The following is a 15,321-nucleotide window of genomic DNA, read 5'->3' as shown; positions in this document are numbered from 1 at the left end:
AGGGAAAAATAATATAATTGTATATAATATTTTGAAATCTTGTGGAAAAATGGTTTATATATTGAAAATTATTTTGTAAATCATTGAAAAAGTAACGATAAGTAAATTTTAAGTGTTAAATAGTGCAAAATAACAATCATTTTAAGCAATTCTTCCATAAAAATACATTTAACACTTTCGTATTTTCAATTTTGATTCATAAAAGGTCAATTTTCTTTGAAATATAATATTTATTATTTAGACTTTATATAAAAATTTGCATTCTATCATGAAATTTTACCCTCTCAATATATCAAAAATTTTTAATAAAACACAACCTTGTATGAAATTCCTATTAAATATGAATTCTTCTACCGAAAAAGGTGTACCTGCAAGTAATACGAAAATATACTTCAAAGTTAAATAGTATTTTTTAAATTTGAAATATACACTAACAAGTATAATGAAACTAAAGATAAAATTTTAATTACATCATTGCAATTATTAATTAGTATATGCGAAATAAAAATATTCACTTGTTAAATTAATTAAGTGATTGATCTATAGCCATTATAGAAAGCATGAATAATATCAGTGTAACTAAAACTACTGTTTGAATTCTTCACGGTTTCATAAATCTCATAACTATATGGCACGATTCTTTCAAATGTATTCCTTTTTATACATTTATGAAAGAATTATCCGTTTACATTATTTTTATTCCCTTTTACTTTTGGTTTACATTGGTACACTATGTATTTATGTACAAATTCTTTGTACGTAAGGAAATTATTTACAAATTCTTTTAAAAATTGCATGATTCTTCATACTTGAAATAAATCAGCCTTTTCCAAATAATAAATAATTAATAAAAAATATTTTCAATACAATAAGAATTAATCATTTTTCTGTATTTACTTTTAATAAGTTCAATAATGTATATAATTTTATCTACTATCATTATCTATAAATAGTAATATTGTTTTTATTATAATATAAACTATGTGATTAAGTAAAATATTTAATTATTCATCTTAACCATTTTAAATTCCCATCTTAAATTTTATCATTTTAAATCAATGATAATTTGATTTACACAAGAAAATATCTGTTTTGATGATTATAAATGTGTATTCATATAATATATGCATTTTTTGTATCAAAACATCTTTCAACTAATACCGACTACTATTTATTAATAAAATTAAATATTAGTTAAATTTGATTTCATTTTTGCTATTATTTCATACGACTTTTTAAAAAAATTTTTCTTATGTGCAATTTAATATGTAAATATAACCAGTGCTTTCTTTCTTGTATACTTTAAAATAATACTTCTATTGCTTGGTTTATATATATAAATTTGAGTTTATTGAATAATTATATAATATATACATATATAATATGGGATATATATTGCTCAATAATCTCAATTACGAATCATATTCATTTATAATCACGCTTCTAGGCGTTATTTGCGGACAAGCCCAGTTGATTATAAGCTCTGGACGTAGGGAGACTGTGTAACGAGAAAAGGACTGGTGTAGAGAGACTGGAAAAGCCATCGACCCTTCCAATGTCTCGATGATAATGGTATAGGGACAGCAAGATGTATAGTACAAACAAAATCAAGGAGAGAGGGAGGAAAGAAAAGAGAGATAAGTGACATAAGGGTAGGAGAAAGAATGAGACAGTAAATGCATGATTCAACACGCTTCAATGTACTTCCATAAGCCATACTCTTATAAAATAAAAAGAACATTCGCGATTGAAATTCATGTTTGCTGTAATTTTTCTAAAGGATTTCTTCAGAAATCTTTTTTATTATTTCATATTCACTTATTTAATATGAGTGATTAGATTATCTTAAAAAGGAGATTTTCATATTCGATAAGATTTTTGTAGGACAATTTTTACTCCGTGTATAATTTAAAACGATTCGGTAGATAAATAAGGTACACGTTATAAAGTATTTATCAATTATAAAAATAAATATTAATAAATAGTATCCGTTTAATACTGAAATGATATTTGGTATCTCAACAATTGCAGTTGACACGATTAGTATTAAATAAAAGTTTAAAATTTTAATTAGTAAAAATTTAATTAGTATAAAATTTATTTTAGTAAATATATAACATATTTATGATTTTTATCAATTTTAAATAAATGGAATATTTTTAATTTAAAATCTAATTTTGAATTAATGTTATAATTATTTGTATTATAAATGCTATCATAAAATTATATTACTAAAAATAAAAAGTACTATATCAGAATAAAATAGTTACTAATTCATTGGAATTCAAAAATAGAATTAGTATTACTAATAATATGCTAATATTATTGCTAATACAGTATTTAGGATTTGATCAAATTCTTTTGCATTATATTTGTAGATTTGTATAGCATTGTTTTTTAAGATAACTTATGGCGCAGAACGCAAGATACTAAACTGACGATATTAAAATATAATTAAAAACTTAGATAATATATTCACAAATTTTATGAATTAAATAAAATTACAAATTCTTATCAAAATACAATAAGTGGTAAAGTATATAATTATCTTAAACTACTTAAATAATCTATGGCGAAAAATATAAAAACTTTAAAAGCAGCTTATACACGTTTTTATATATAAAATTGAAGTTTAACATTTAACAATGCTAAAAAAGTAAACAACTAAAATACATTGGTAATTTAGTGAGATATCAACGCACAAAATTGATCGAGGGAACGTGCTTTTGATAATTATTTGTTTATCGATGAACTCTTTTCAGCTTCTGTTTGCGCCATAATGGTAAAAGTATTATTTTCAGAACAAGTAAGGATCATAGAAAAATAAATACAGATTCCAGTAAAAATATGAGCAGAAAGTCTTATACGAATAACGTGAAATGGTACGTAACTCAGTCACATACATTCATCATATTAAACTCCACCGAACTACTTTCACTTTTATTTTTCTCCTTTTTTAGTACTTGCGGGATTCTTTAATTTTCTATTTCTGTTTTGTCACTTTTTATGATTCCTTTCCTTCAACTTAAAAAATCTTTTCGTATAATGTAATTAAAATTATAGTTATAATATAATTAAAATAAAAAGTTATGAAATATTATAGTACTGTAAAAACAACGATGATAGAACGTATTTACGAATTACATACTTTTAATTTATTGCCTTTATAAAGTAAATTTTTAGTTGAATTAAATTAATTTAATACTGAGCCTTTATTAATATTTTAAATAATTATACATTATAATGTATCAACTTTAATAAATTCGATATAAAAGTAGATTTATTTCAAATAATTATATTATTATATTACATATATTCTAAATATTTTTCTTTCATATGAATACATTTCATTAAAGATGTTTTTTTTAATTTTAATTATTTTGATGGCCAGATAAAAATTAAATAAATTTGGATTGTAATTTACTCTATGTTTAGAAAACTATATGCAAATGTGTTTATTCGAACATAATAAGATGATATATTATATACATAATTGATAAGCACATTTAATAATTGTCAAAATATTTTTATAAAAAAGTTGTTTTTAAAGGGAGCAACTGGGTTCATTACAACTTTCTTAATAACTTATTTCATTATATAAATACAAAAAAAATCAATATTTGACATCTTCACAGTAGGAAAATGTGAAATTTCGTTAGAATTTAATTAAATAAATTTTACAATTCTAAAAAATAATAAATGTATTTAAAAATTTTATTACTCCTTTTATGGAACAAGTTTTTATGTAAAAATTGTTTATGCTTGTCACATAAATATTACAGTACATATATATGATATTACAAACATATATTTTAAAAATATAAAAAATCCTGAATATACGTTTAAAAATAGATGTTAAATTGTACTATATACAGTAAACATATTAATATCCGTATAAAATTTATTAGTTCTCTTTTCTTATTTAGAATTGTAACCGCAGATGATGCTTTTGACAACACACAAGGTTTGGTAATTTGCTCAACTTATCAAGATTGAAAATTAATACCCATAATCTAGTACTACTAATTTTATTAGAAAAACGAATATTTTGTCTATATTTTAATATAACCATTTTATATGAAACTGGTTATAAAATCCTATGATCATAAATACATATACATATATAAACACATGCGCGCGCACACGTATATAATCAAGTTCTATATTATATACAACTTTATTCTTTTAATATAGACAAAACTTCACAGTTATATATTTCAACATTATATTGTCAAGAAAAAATTTTAATTTAGTAGTTTAGAATCAACTATATAATTTTACTCAAAAAATATAATTATACTTGTATTTATAGCTCTTTATTAATTAAATCTCATTAAACTAAATTAATCTTTTTACTTTTAATATTTGTATTTCAAATGTTTGGATTAAACTTAAAATTATTTAAATAAATGCGTAATGTTATTTTCACAGATAATTTTATCTTCTAGAGATTTTGATCTATATTATAAGCAAACAAATCGCAATCATATCATAAACTATATATACTGAGACAGAGAGAGAGAGAGAGAGAGAGAGAAAATGTCTGAGGGAAGGAAGAATTAGAATGTTTATTCTACGTAACTTGATTCTTTCTACTTACAGTTTTTTAAAAGCTTACTGAAATATATTCCAATATAAAATTGGAATATAATTACAAAGTAGAAATGAACAAATAATGCTACCATTATACTTCCATATTCGTTTTGCATTCTTATGTGTCCCCGAAATAATACAAATTCAAAATACATACTGAATTGTTTTATATAATCACAATTAGAACACAGAATGGGTTTATAGTTAACTAGCAAGATTAAAATTCTCATTGCCTCAAAATCAAACTAATTTGACTGAACTGAATTCTGTCGAACATTGTATAATACTTGTCATTATCACAGGTCCATTTTAATTAGAAAATTTTATCTCACACCAACCCTCCGATATACAATACGAATCCATTATGTGACAAAATGTTTCATACATTAATAAAAGACAAGCACGTATGCTTATATGAGTACAATGATGACCACCGTTTAAAATTCGAAATAAGCGTGAGAAGAATGGAAGAATAGAAGTATAAAAATGGAAATTAGACACCTATTTCAAAATTTAAGAAAGAAATGAATTTTCGTATAAGAGACATATCTGAAATATTTCGTAGTATATATATACATTTAAAAACTGTAGATTTATGAGTAAATGATATGAGTAAATTGTCAATAAACTATTATATTTTATTATACAAAAATGTAATGAATCAAATTTTATATTTTTTATAAACTGGTTTCTTATTTGCTAAATAAATGTGTGAAACAATTTTAAAACAACGTTCAGAAACTTTTGTTATAAATATTAAGCATATGCAAATTTCAACTATTTTTATCCTCAGATAAAGATTTTTAATTTTAATACGAACCATTTAATATTTTTAACTATAATATATAATAATATAAAGAAGTTTTTTCATATATTAAAATATACACTAAAATAAATTAATAGATTACATGTGTATATTATCTATACTATGTAGATAATATATATTATGTAGTTATAAATAACATTTTATGTAAAAATCCTAAAATTTAATTTATTTATAAAGTATTTATACTAAATCTAACTCAAAAAGAAATACATAGAATTTAGGAATTGCAAATTAACTGAATTATATAAAAAAAAAAAATTAATAATTTCTATATATAATACAGTATAGTTTTTGAATTTAAGAATTTAATAAAATTTCTGAATAAAACTTTAAATAACTTCTTGATCGCTTGTAGATTTTTAAAACGAATATTACTTATTATATATTACAAAATCATAAATTAAATATACTAAAAGTATTTATTTATTTATAATTAGCTGTATTTATGAATCAAATATATATATATTTTTTTTAAACAACGTATTAAGTATAGAGGTGCCAAGTATTATACTGATTATATTTAAAAAGAAAATATCTTAAGAATTAAAGGAATTACAAAAATAATAAATATTGATATTCTTGTAGTGAATAAATAATAAAAAATATTGGTAATCCATAAAATATAGTATATATCCATTATGTACATAATTGAAAAATATACAAATAAAATAATTCAACTTCCTTGTCGATAATTTTGTAGTTAATAATATTAAAAAAATTTTAATTAATTGTAGGTATAGTTCACAAATATAAAATGTGCAGAAGGCAGAAAAGATTGCTAAGATGAAAAGAAAAATGAAAAATATGAAGTTACAAATGCTAAAATGTGTATAAAAAATAAGAGCTTCATACCGATTGTTTTAAATTTAATCTACTAAATTGTAGGGTCGAAGTAAGAAGAATGGGAGAACTTGTTTATTTCCAGATTTTAAATCTGCTATAATACTGATAAATTAAATGCCCTACCAATGTCATTCCTCTGGTTTTTTTCTAACGAATTCATTTTCCATTTTGCGGTTTTTTTAAAGCATTTTTCACATTGAAAAATATAAACATTTTTAATTATTTGCATGTATAAATTAGAGTAAAATATAGATTCGGCTTAAATTACATAATTTCAGTAAATTTTACAACATTTAATGATTAATCAGTGTATAATTTAGAAATAATATATAAAAATTAAAAATAATTGATATAATAATTTACAAACTATAATAAACTTTTTATATATTGATTATTTATACTTTATCTTATTTATATTTATACTTGTTATCAAATTTTTAGATGTAAATTAATTTACCGAGATGTAAAAATATAGCCATTTCATTACCTCATTACATAATAAAACGTATACAAAATTTATTAAATTATCCAAAATTCAAAAAGTTTTATTAAATTTCGATTGTTATTTTATAATTAATTTGTTTCATATTATGTATATCTATTTATAATATTTTATAGAATGATGTACTAGAAAAAAAAGTAATTTCGATCATCGAAATATAGAGGAAAAAGAAATAATCTTCACAAAACTTTTAAAAAATGTTAAATAAAAAGAAACCCAAAAATATAAAGATAATTATCTTAAATCTGTACAATCTTTTAGAAAAGGGATATTATTTATTTTAATTATGACAAAAGCTTGATAATAAAAAAGGTGAATGGGACATAAATTATTAATATCTCACAGTATAATAAATTCCATTAATTAATTAAATAAGAAATATTAAAGTAATAAATAGACCATTTACACTAACTAATTCAAATAAAATAAAGAAAGGTACCAATAAAAAGAAATATCTGGAATTAATATAATAAGATGATCTTAATGAAACAATGTTTAGTCTTTATAATGTATTATGTTGGATTTAAGAATAATTAAAAATATTATAAGTGTAATTTAAAATGAAATCATAATGGACAGACCCATAAAAGTATTTCATAAAAGATATTTTGGTAATACTAGATCAAAGAAAAATAAATAATATGTACTATTGTTTGGTAAAAACCAAATTCTTTTTTACTTTGTAAAAAATAAAAATTATTAATCTCAATCAAAATGAAAAATTGACATATTCATAAAATGAAATGTCATTTAATTAAGCATTTATTTGGAATAAATTAACTTTGAATCTTTAATAAATGACATTTCTAATTTATTATGTATATCGAAGCATATTTTAAGAAAATATTTCATAGCATTAATAAATTAATAAAAACATATTAGACTAAATTGAAATCTTAACTTACCTTAACCAATGCCTCTTAGTAATAGTAGTATGACAACAAACGGCATCATACTGATCGGCAATAAAAACAATCAGCATAATGTAAAACGCCGTTGTCGTATCATTAAAAAATTCCGACATTATTGCTTCCATTCCTGAAAAACATTATATCATGTAATGAAAAATGCTGTATATATATATATATATATAGCCTAGTCCAATAACCTGAACCTTTAGTTATTAAATAAATTATATACTCACATATTTATTTTATTTCATTTCCTATGTTTAATATAAAAAAAATATGTACATATCATTTAGCCACTTTACTTGATTTATATAACATATATAACTATCTTCTCCTCACATATGTCTGTTTGTATACAGATTTATATAAAAAATATAAAATATCACTAAACTTGCAGAAATAATTAAGTAGATTAGTTAGAAAAAAGTTAAATGTGTGCATTTTCTCTATATATTGTAAAAGCTATAGATGCTATATTATAAACGCTACTTTAAAAATTTAAATAATAAAAAATTTAATAAAAGAATATTAATTTTATGTTAATAACCCTATCACTTTTTTCCTGAAACCATGTTAATTTTGTAACGTACATATAAATTAAAAAAATTTATTCATAATTAAAGTTTCATAATCACTACTCATAATTTAAAGAAATCGATAATATTTTTAATATTATATTTCTACAACAATAATTCTATAATATTTTATAATATGAAAAAAAAATTTTAATTTTAATATTACAAAAGCTAATATATAATAAACTAATATATAACCTAACGTTTTGAATTGATCCCTTATAAAAATCAAATATTAATTAATATTCTGGATCAGATGTAAAAAAAATTATTAACAAATAATTTATTGGCTGCAAATGACACCAATATTTTAAGCTTATAGAAATTAACTAATTTTTTATTCAATCTATCTGCTAATATACATTGAAATGTTTATGACATTATTTGCATTAAATGTGAACATTGATGTAAATTTCACTAATAAATTTTAACTCAAAAGTATCAGTGTTTTATGTTAAAAATATAATCTAAAATCCTCGATATTAAATACAATTATAAAATGATTACAATATTATATAATTTATAATAATTCTTTTATATTACTTCATTCTATTATTAAAAACTAAAAACAAATTTTATAATCAATGCATAAATATGAATTACACTATAACTATTACAAATTTAGATTTACTTTAAATTTGATTCAGAACATACATACGATCAACCATAAAATACATACAATAGCTTGTAACAATTAAATTTATTTATCAATATAACTATATGTAAGTATAGATAATAAATCGTTTTAAAAGATTTATTTTTAATGAACAAATAACGAAGCAAAATAAAATCATTAAAACTCATGTAACTGTCGGAGCACAAATGATAGATACTTAGTTACGGAATTCGTTAACTATTCTATTATTCTGTGTAGTTCACGCATAATTAAACCAACGATACGTAATGCTTTCGCGCATGCTTTCACTAGACGTAATCTGTAAGCAACAGTAGGCGCACGTGAATTATTTTCCACCTTGTTCAACACAATTTTATTATGCAAGATTAATTCGCAACAATACTCTTAGAGACAGAATAAAAATTATATCAAATTCTACAAAGACATGAAAAAGACACGAATATGAAATTATGAAATTTATTATTTTTGTCATGTACAACTAATCTTTAAACATAGAAAATATTATGAATATATAATTGTCTTAAAGTATCAAATAACAATATAAATAAGAATTGACAGTTTTTGTAAATCAAACAAAAATATTATTAAAGAAATTAAAAGTTTTAAGGTAAAAAATCATAAAAACATTAAACTTAAAATGTAGCATCTATAACTACCAAATTTATTTAAAAATATTATTATTGTAATTATCTAAATAATATTTATATTTTACTCTGAAATATATAATAGATAATTTAGGCAAAAAATATATTCCACTTGTCAGAGACTTTCATTTATTTTAGAACTTTTTTCAAGAGAGATTTAAGAAATTATCATAATTGTGTTATAATACATTCAATATAAAAATGAGGATTGAATTAAACAATCATGTTTCTGTTGATTTCAAAATATTATATATAATAACATAAATAATACATAAATAAATCTTTATATTTCCATAGAAAATGGTTATAAAATATTAATATAAATGAAAATACTTATTTATTGTTAAATTGTATTATTACCATATAATCTTACATCCTAGGTAATACTTGTTTATCTTATTTATCAATCTCACTATATCTAAACTTCTATACTTTTAAACTAAATAAATGGTTAAAATGGTCTATTATTTTAATCTAAATTAAGCAAATACATTAATATCAAATTCATATAAGATTCAGATATATATTTTGTTGATAATACAGTGTAAATAATATCAATTATAAAGTGTACAATTTGGAATTTATTCTAAACTATTTAATTAAAATTTCTAAATATTCTAAACTATGTAACTAAATTTTCTAAGTATTATTTAAAAAGACTCAAAAATACAAGTTAACTTAAATATTAACTGAAAGAATTCAAATATTAATTTTATCTCTATTTCATGTTTATAGAGAATGGTATGCTATATTAAACTAAAAATATCTTCATTAAATAAGTAGTTAAAAATTTAATTCATACATTTATTTTTCGCCTATATTCCAGAGAATCATAAGCAGTGAATATATTTTTTTTTAAATCCGAATTAATATTTTTAATAATAAAACTTCCAACAAGACTCTGGATATATGTCCTCTTAAATTATATATGTAAGGCATCTCATAAAATAAATGGAACAACATTCTAGTATAAATTTTCTAGACACTGACTTTCGTCACGATTAACGAGAATTTTAACAATATTATTGGACAAAATTTCTATATAGTACGTGTAAACGAATAATAAATAAAAATAGATTTTGGTAAATTTCACTTCATTGTCACTAATAACGTGATGTAACTTCAATTTGTTTAACATCCTATTAAATGTATAAATTCAGGGATTTGCAATACATAAATGTACATCTTTTACTTTTGACACTTTCCATTTCTACATTTTAATTCTCTTCTAATAAATTCCATTCTTACATTTTCTACAAACATTTTCTCTTCATTTTTGCCATTACTTTTCTACTCGTGCTATAATAATAAAAATAATTATATTATTTAATAGCATACATATTAATTTACGATAATATTATTTTTTATAATTATATATTAATTTAATCCTAACTTGTTATTTTTATTATTAAATTAGATCAATTATTATTAAATTAACCAATTCGAATTATTTTCATTTATTTACAAAGTACTAACTAATATATATAGAAGTTTTTTTTAATTATAATGAATTAAAAAAGTCATTAATAGAAATAAGTTAAACATTTTTTATTTCATTAAAATTGTAATAAAAATATATAAATTGCAACCATTTAAAAAATATTTACTATGAACAGAATTATAATTTTTACAAATGTATTTTTCTCGATTAATAAAAAAATAAAAAGAATATTTATAATCTACATTATAAAAGAGAAAATTTTAGTCGTACAATTATGAGGCAATTTTATTGACAAAAAAACATTAAAATCATTATTCAATAAATTATTACAACAATGATATTATTGAAAAATTGTTTTTTTTTCTAAAACAACAATATTTTTTTTTCATGTATTATTGCGTTCATATTATTTTAATACATTTTACAAACAATAAAAACATTAGTTTTTTTGTTATATATTTATTCAGTTATTTATTATTATAAATTAAAATTTGTTTAATTTAATTAATCAATGTCAAGAATTTAAATTATTCGGATACATCTTTATTTGATACAAAAAGCGATTACAGTTCTCAATATTTTATCCATTTCAACTGCTTCAATACATATTAAATTAAAATTAAAAATAAATTATAAATTTTTATGAATTTTCTAATCTAATTTATAATCGATTAAAATATTTTTTTCAAATAAAAAAGTCCAATATATAAATTCAATAGATTCTGGAATGCTCAAATTGCAAAGACTAGATACATGAATCAGACAGCAAAAATTTGCCTATTTGTAAAATTCAACAATGATACGTGGATAATACAGCAGTTTAAATGCATACTAGTCAAGCAAAATTTTAAATGAATCCAGGTACCAGCTGTGACTCGTATATGGAGTCCGTGCTATGTCTTATAAAAATATTAAAATTTTCAAGAGTAAAACACCAATTCTTGAAACCCTATCAATAATTTTTATTTTGTGCAAAAAAAAATCAGTCTACTACCACCTCTTAAAATTCTTTATTTCACATATGGAGTAGAATGAATAAATTCGAATAGATCGACGAATAACGAGGGGACTCTTAAAATGATTGTACTAATGATGCCCTTCAAATATTTGTCATTCAAAAACTTCTAGATGTTTACATTAAGGAAAAAGAGAATTTAGATATTAAAATTCATCAATTTATAAAGTCGGTCGTTCAAACAGCGCTTCACTATTTTCAACATAAATTGTAAATATATTTGAATTGCATTATAAATAATTTATAGAATATTGTTATAATTTTGTTATAAAAAGTATTACCATAATATATGTTTTAATTTTAATTATTAAATTGAAAATTCAATAAATAACTGATTTATTTTAAGATCCTAAAAAACATAAAAAAAATTAAAATATCCTAAAGAATATTTGAAATAAATTTCTTTTAAATTCAATTAATTATATTTATAACATTTGCTTAAGATGTATAATATACACAATTGTTTAACTTTTTAAAAAACCTAAGTTCATGTAATCTTTTTACCCGACAAATAACACAACTTAGAATCTATAAAAACAGCTTTGTTAAGTATAATTTAAATATATCAATGTTATTAACAATACATTAATAAAATATTTATTACAACTTTACAATTATTATAATACAAATAATTTTTTCTAAGAACTTCTATAATATTTTTTATATTCTTAAGAATGAATTGAAAGTATTTTTTTTTATATAAATTCAATGAATATATATATATATTCAAACTGTTCTACATATATTACAATATAAATCTCCACTGCAATATAATACCTAATCCACTAAACATGTATTATCTTCCTAGCATACATATGTGTATGTATGTATATATATATATATATATATATACATTTATTAAAATTTATTTAAGAAATTAAAAAAAAATATGTATAAAAATATCAGAATATTGTTATTATATTATAAATTTTACGTTATTAGTTCAATTCAGTCATAATTTTTTACAATTTTCAGTCAATTTGATATTGATATGCTATAAAGTTAAAAGTATATTACTGATTTTATTATAATCTTTATAAAATACCCTAAAATATTTAGTTTTCTATGATAAACTTTGAAAATAGACTATTAGAATCTGTTTTATTTTTAAATTATAGTACTTATAAAAATGATAGAATTTACTTTAATTTAAAAGCTTTTTCAATTAACAGTTAAGTATTCTAAATTTTAGTTCGTTCGTCTTTTAATATAACAAATTACAGAAATTACTAATAAAAAATAATATATTTATAAAATAAAAATAAGTATGATATTTATTCGACACTATTAGGTTAATTAAGTAACAACTACAGTTCAATAATATTAAATTGATAATGTAAGAATTCACTATAAATCATTGAAAGATGAACAAAAACTACAGTATTTAAAGATTTATTGGTAATATAAAAATATAATTTTCTTAAGTAAATAGATAAGAGTATTTAGAAATAGTGATTAGATTTTTAAATCCTAGAAATACTGTTCGAGATTGATAAGAAAACCTCTCGAATTATATTCATTAGAAAACTTTCAACAGCCATCATAAAAAAGGCAATTATCGCACAGACATAAAAATCTAAGAAAGCTCGCCAAGGTTACTGAGGGCTCGAAAAGGTTAGTACATCCGGAACATACTCGAAACAGCCACTTTATTGCCATTCGTACTACAGACGTAGTAATTGTTTTGAATGCAATGAACGACCCTTGCGACTTGCCATCAAACTCGGCTAGCTTGTTTACTAGAGTATATTTAGAGGCTTAAATTATTTGAAAACAATTGATTGAAAAAAATCTATTGCAACCCGAAACTCGGCACGTGCGACGTTTGGCAAACTGCGCCGCACGTGTGCCTTCAATGCCACCAGCAAGCATGCATTGTTGTGAAGAACGCCAAATGTTGCTGCTTGCATAGGCCAAGCGAAGACGCTTGACCAAGAATCAACCCCTACCATTCTGAAGCCCAGAGAGGGGCAATTTTCCATAATATGCGCTGCCACCGGAGATACACCTTCGATATTCTCATTGTCTAAGCCTAATTTCTTCTGAAGTGGGAAAAGGGCGTGCACATTCATCATGCCGCCAAAAAGCGGCGCGCCCTGATTGGAAAACTAAGACCAGAAGCTCCTTGAATGGGGACTCATGGAAAGAGGCCTTAAAGATGGGAACAAGGCAGCGAAAAGTCGCTGTCCGCGGGTGAAAATTGGAGCAAGATGTCCGCGTGGGCAGCCAAAGAGTATCTAAATGAAAGTTCAGTTTAAAAGGGACTATCCTATAGAGAAGCACCAGGTCGTAAAGGAACTTTACGCACCTGTACGAATTGGTAAGCTAGTGACCAAAGTACTTGCGGAGATCCAGTGACCAGAAGAAGATACATCAACCTTACTATTAAACCGTCGACGGGAAAACCGACCAAGCACGTTAGTGTTTGCCGCGTATTTTTTGTGGTCAACTTGATGTTATCACTTCACAAACAAGAGGGGCGGACAACAACGCACGTTCGTGTTTGCCGCGTGCTTCGTGGAAAATCACTCAACCCAGTATCAGATCAAGATACTGCATCACTGTGAGTACACTATCCGCGAAACCTCATCAATTATTGCCAGCCGGTGGCAAAACCGGCACAACACAACCATTATCATTATCTCACACTCTCTGACAAGAAGTGTGCAGCAATTATTTACCAGATTTCAAAAGCATCTCGTGTAGTGACACCTCCTATACAAGAAGCCGTTCAAGAAATCACATCTTCATATTAGATTAAAGAAGATTTTATAACACCCATATGTAAATAGTGCAATAAATTGTATAATAAAAGCATAAATAGACAATTCACGACTCTTGTACAGCCCTTCCACCTACCTAACTCTTTCACGGACGTCTGCTAGTGCGCTTTCCCGGGCGTCTGCTAGGGCGGGCAGCAAATTAAGCTATTGAAGCATTGGCAATTCGAGCCAAGAATTACATCACTATAATTTCGAACAAATACTATAATTAATTTATAAATTAATCATCCACTAAAAAATAATAAATTAAAATTCATAAGAGAAACTGAATAATTTAAAATTAATAACGAATAAATAAGAGTTTATCGTTACATTCTAATCGTTAGACCACTCAGTATTTTTACCTAAACGAAATGTTATAAAAGCATCGGTTACTGACCATTCAAATATATGTAAAATCAGTCCTCATTTGTAATCTATATATCGCACGCAGGCGCAGTAATCGAATGTTCATAAAGATCAGACAGAAATATCGTAAGAAAGAGAAGATAAAATAAATGTAATTTATTTCTTCACATTTTATTTAATTGAAACCCATAATAAATACAAAT

General features: G+C 22.9%; 1 protein-coding gene across 1 annotated transcript in view; it reads right to left on the bottom strand.

The window, feature by feature from the left end:
• The window catches only part of LOC105361676 (membralin), a 57,783-nt gene that overhangs the window by 19,342 nt on the left and 23,120 nt on the right, over positions 1-15,321 (bottom strand). The window contains exon 10 of the mRNA XM_011498927.1: positions 7,670-7,802. Within this exon, the coding sequence (XP_011497229.1) occupies positions 7,670-7,802 (133 nt within the window). The remainder of the gene's footprint in view (positions 1-7,669; positions 7,803-15,321) is intronic.

The sequence above is a fragment of the Ceratosolen solmsi genome, unplaced genomic scaffold, assembly GCF_000503995.2.
Source record: "Ceratosolen solmsi marchali unplaced genomic scaffold, CerSol_1.0 scaffold30, whole genome shotgun sequence".
In the NCBI taxonomy this organism is placed as follows: Eukaryota; Metazoa; Arthropoda; class Insecta; order Hymenoptera; family Agaonidae; genus Ceratosolen; species Ceratosolen solmsi.
This window is presented reverse-complemented; position numbering and strand designations above follow the sequence as displayed.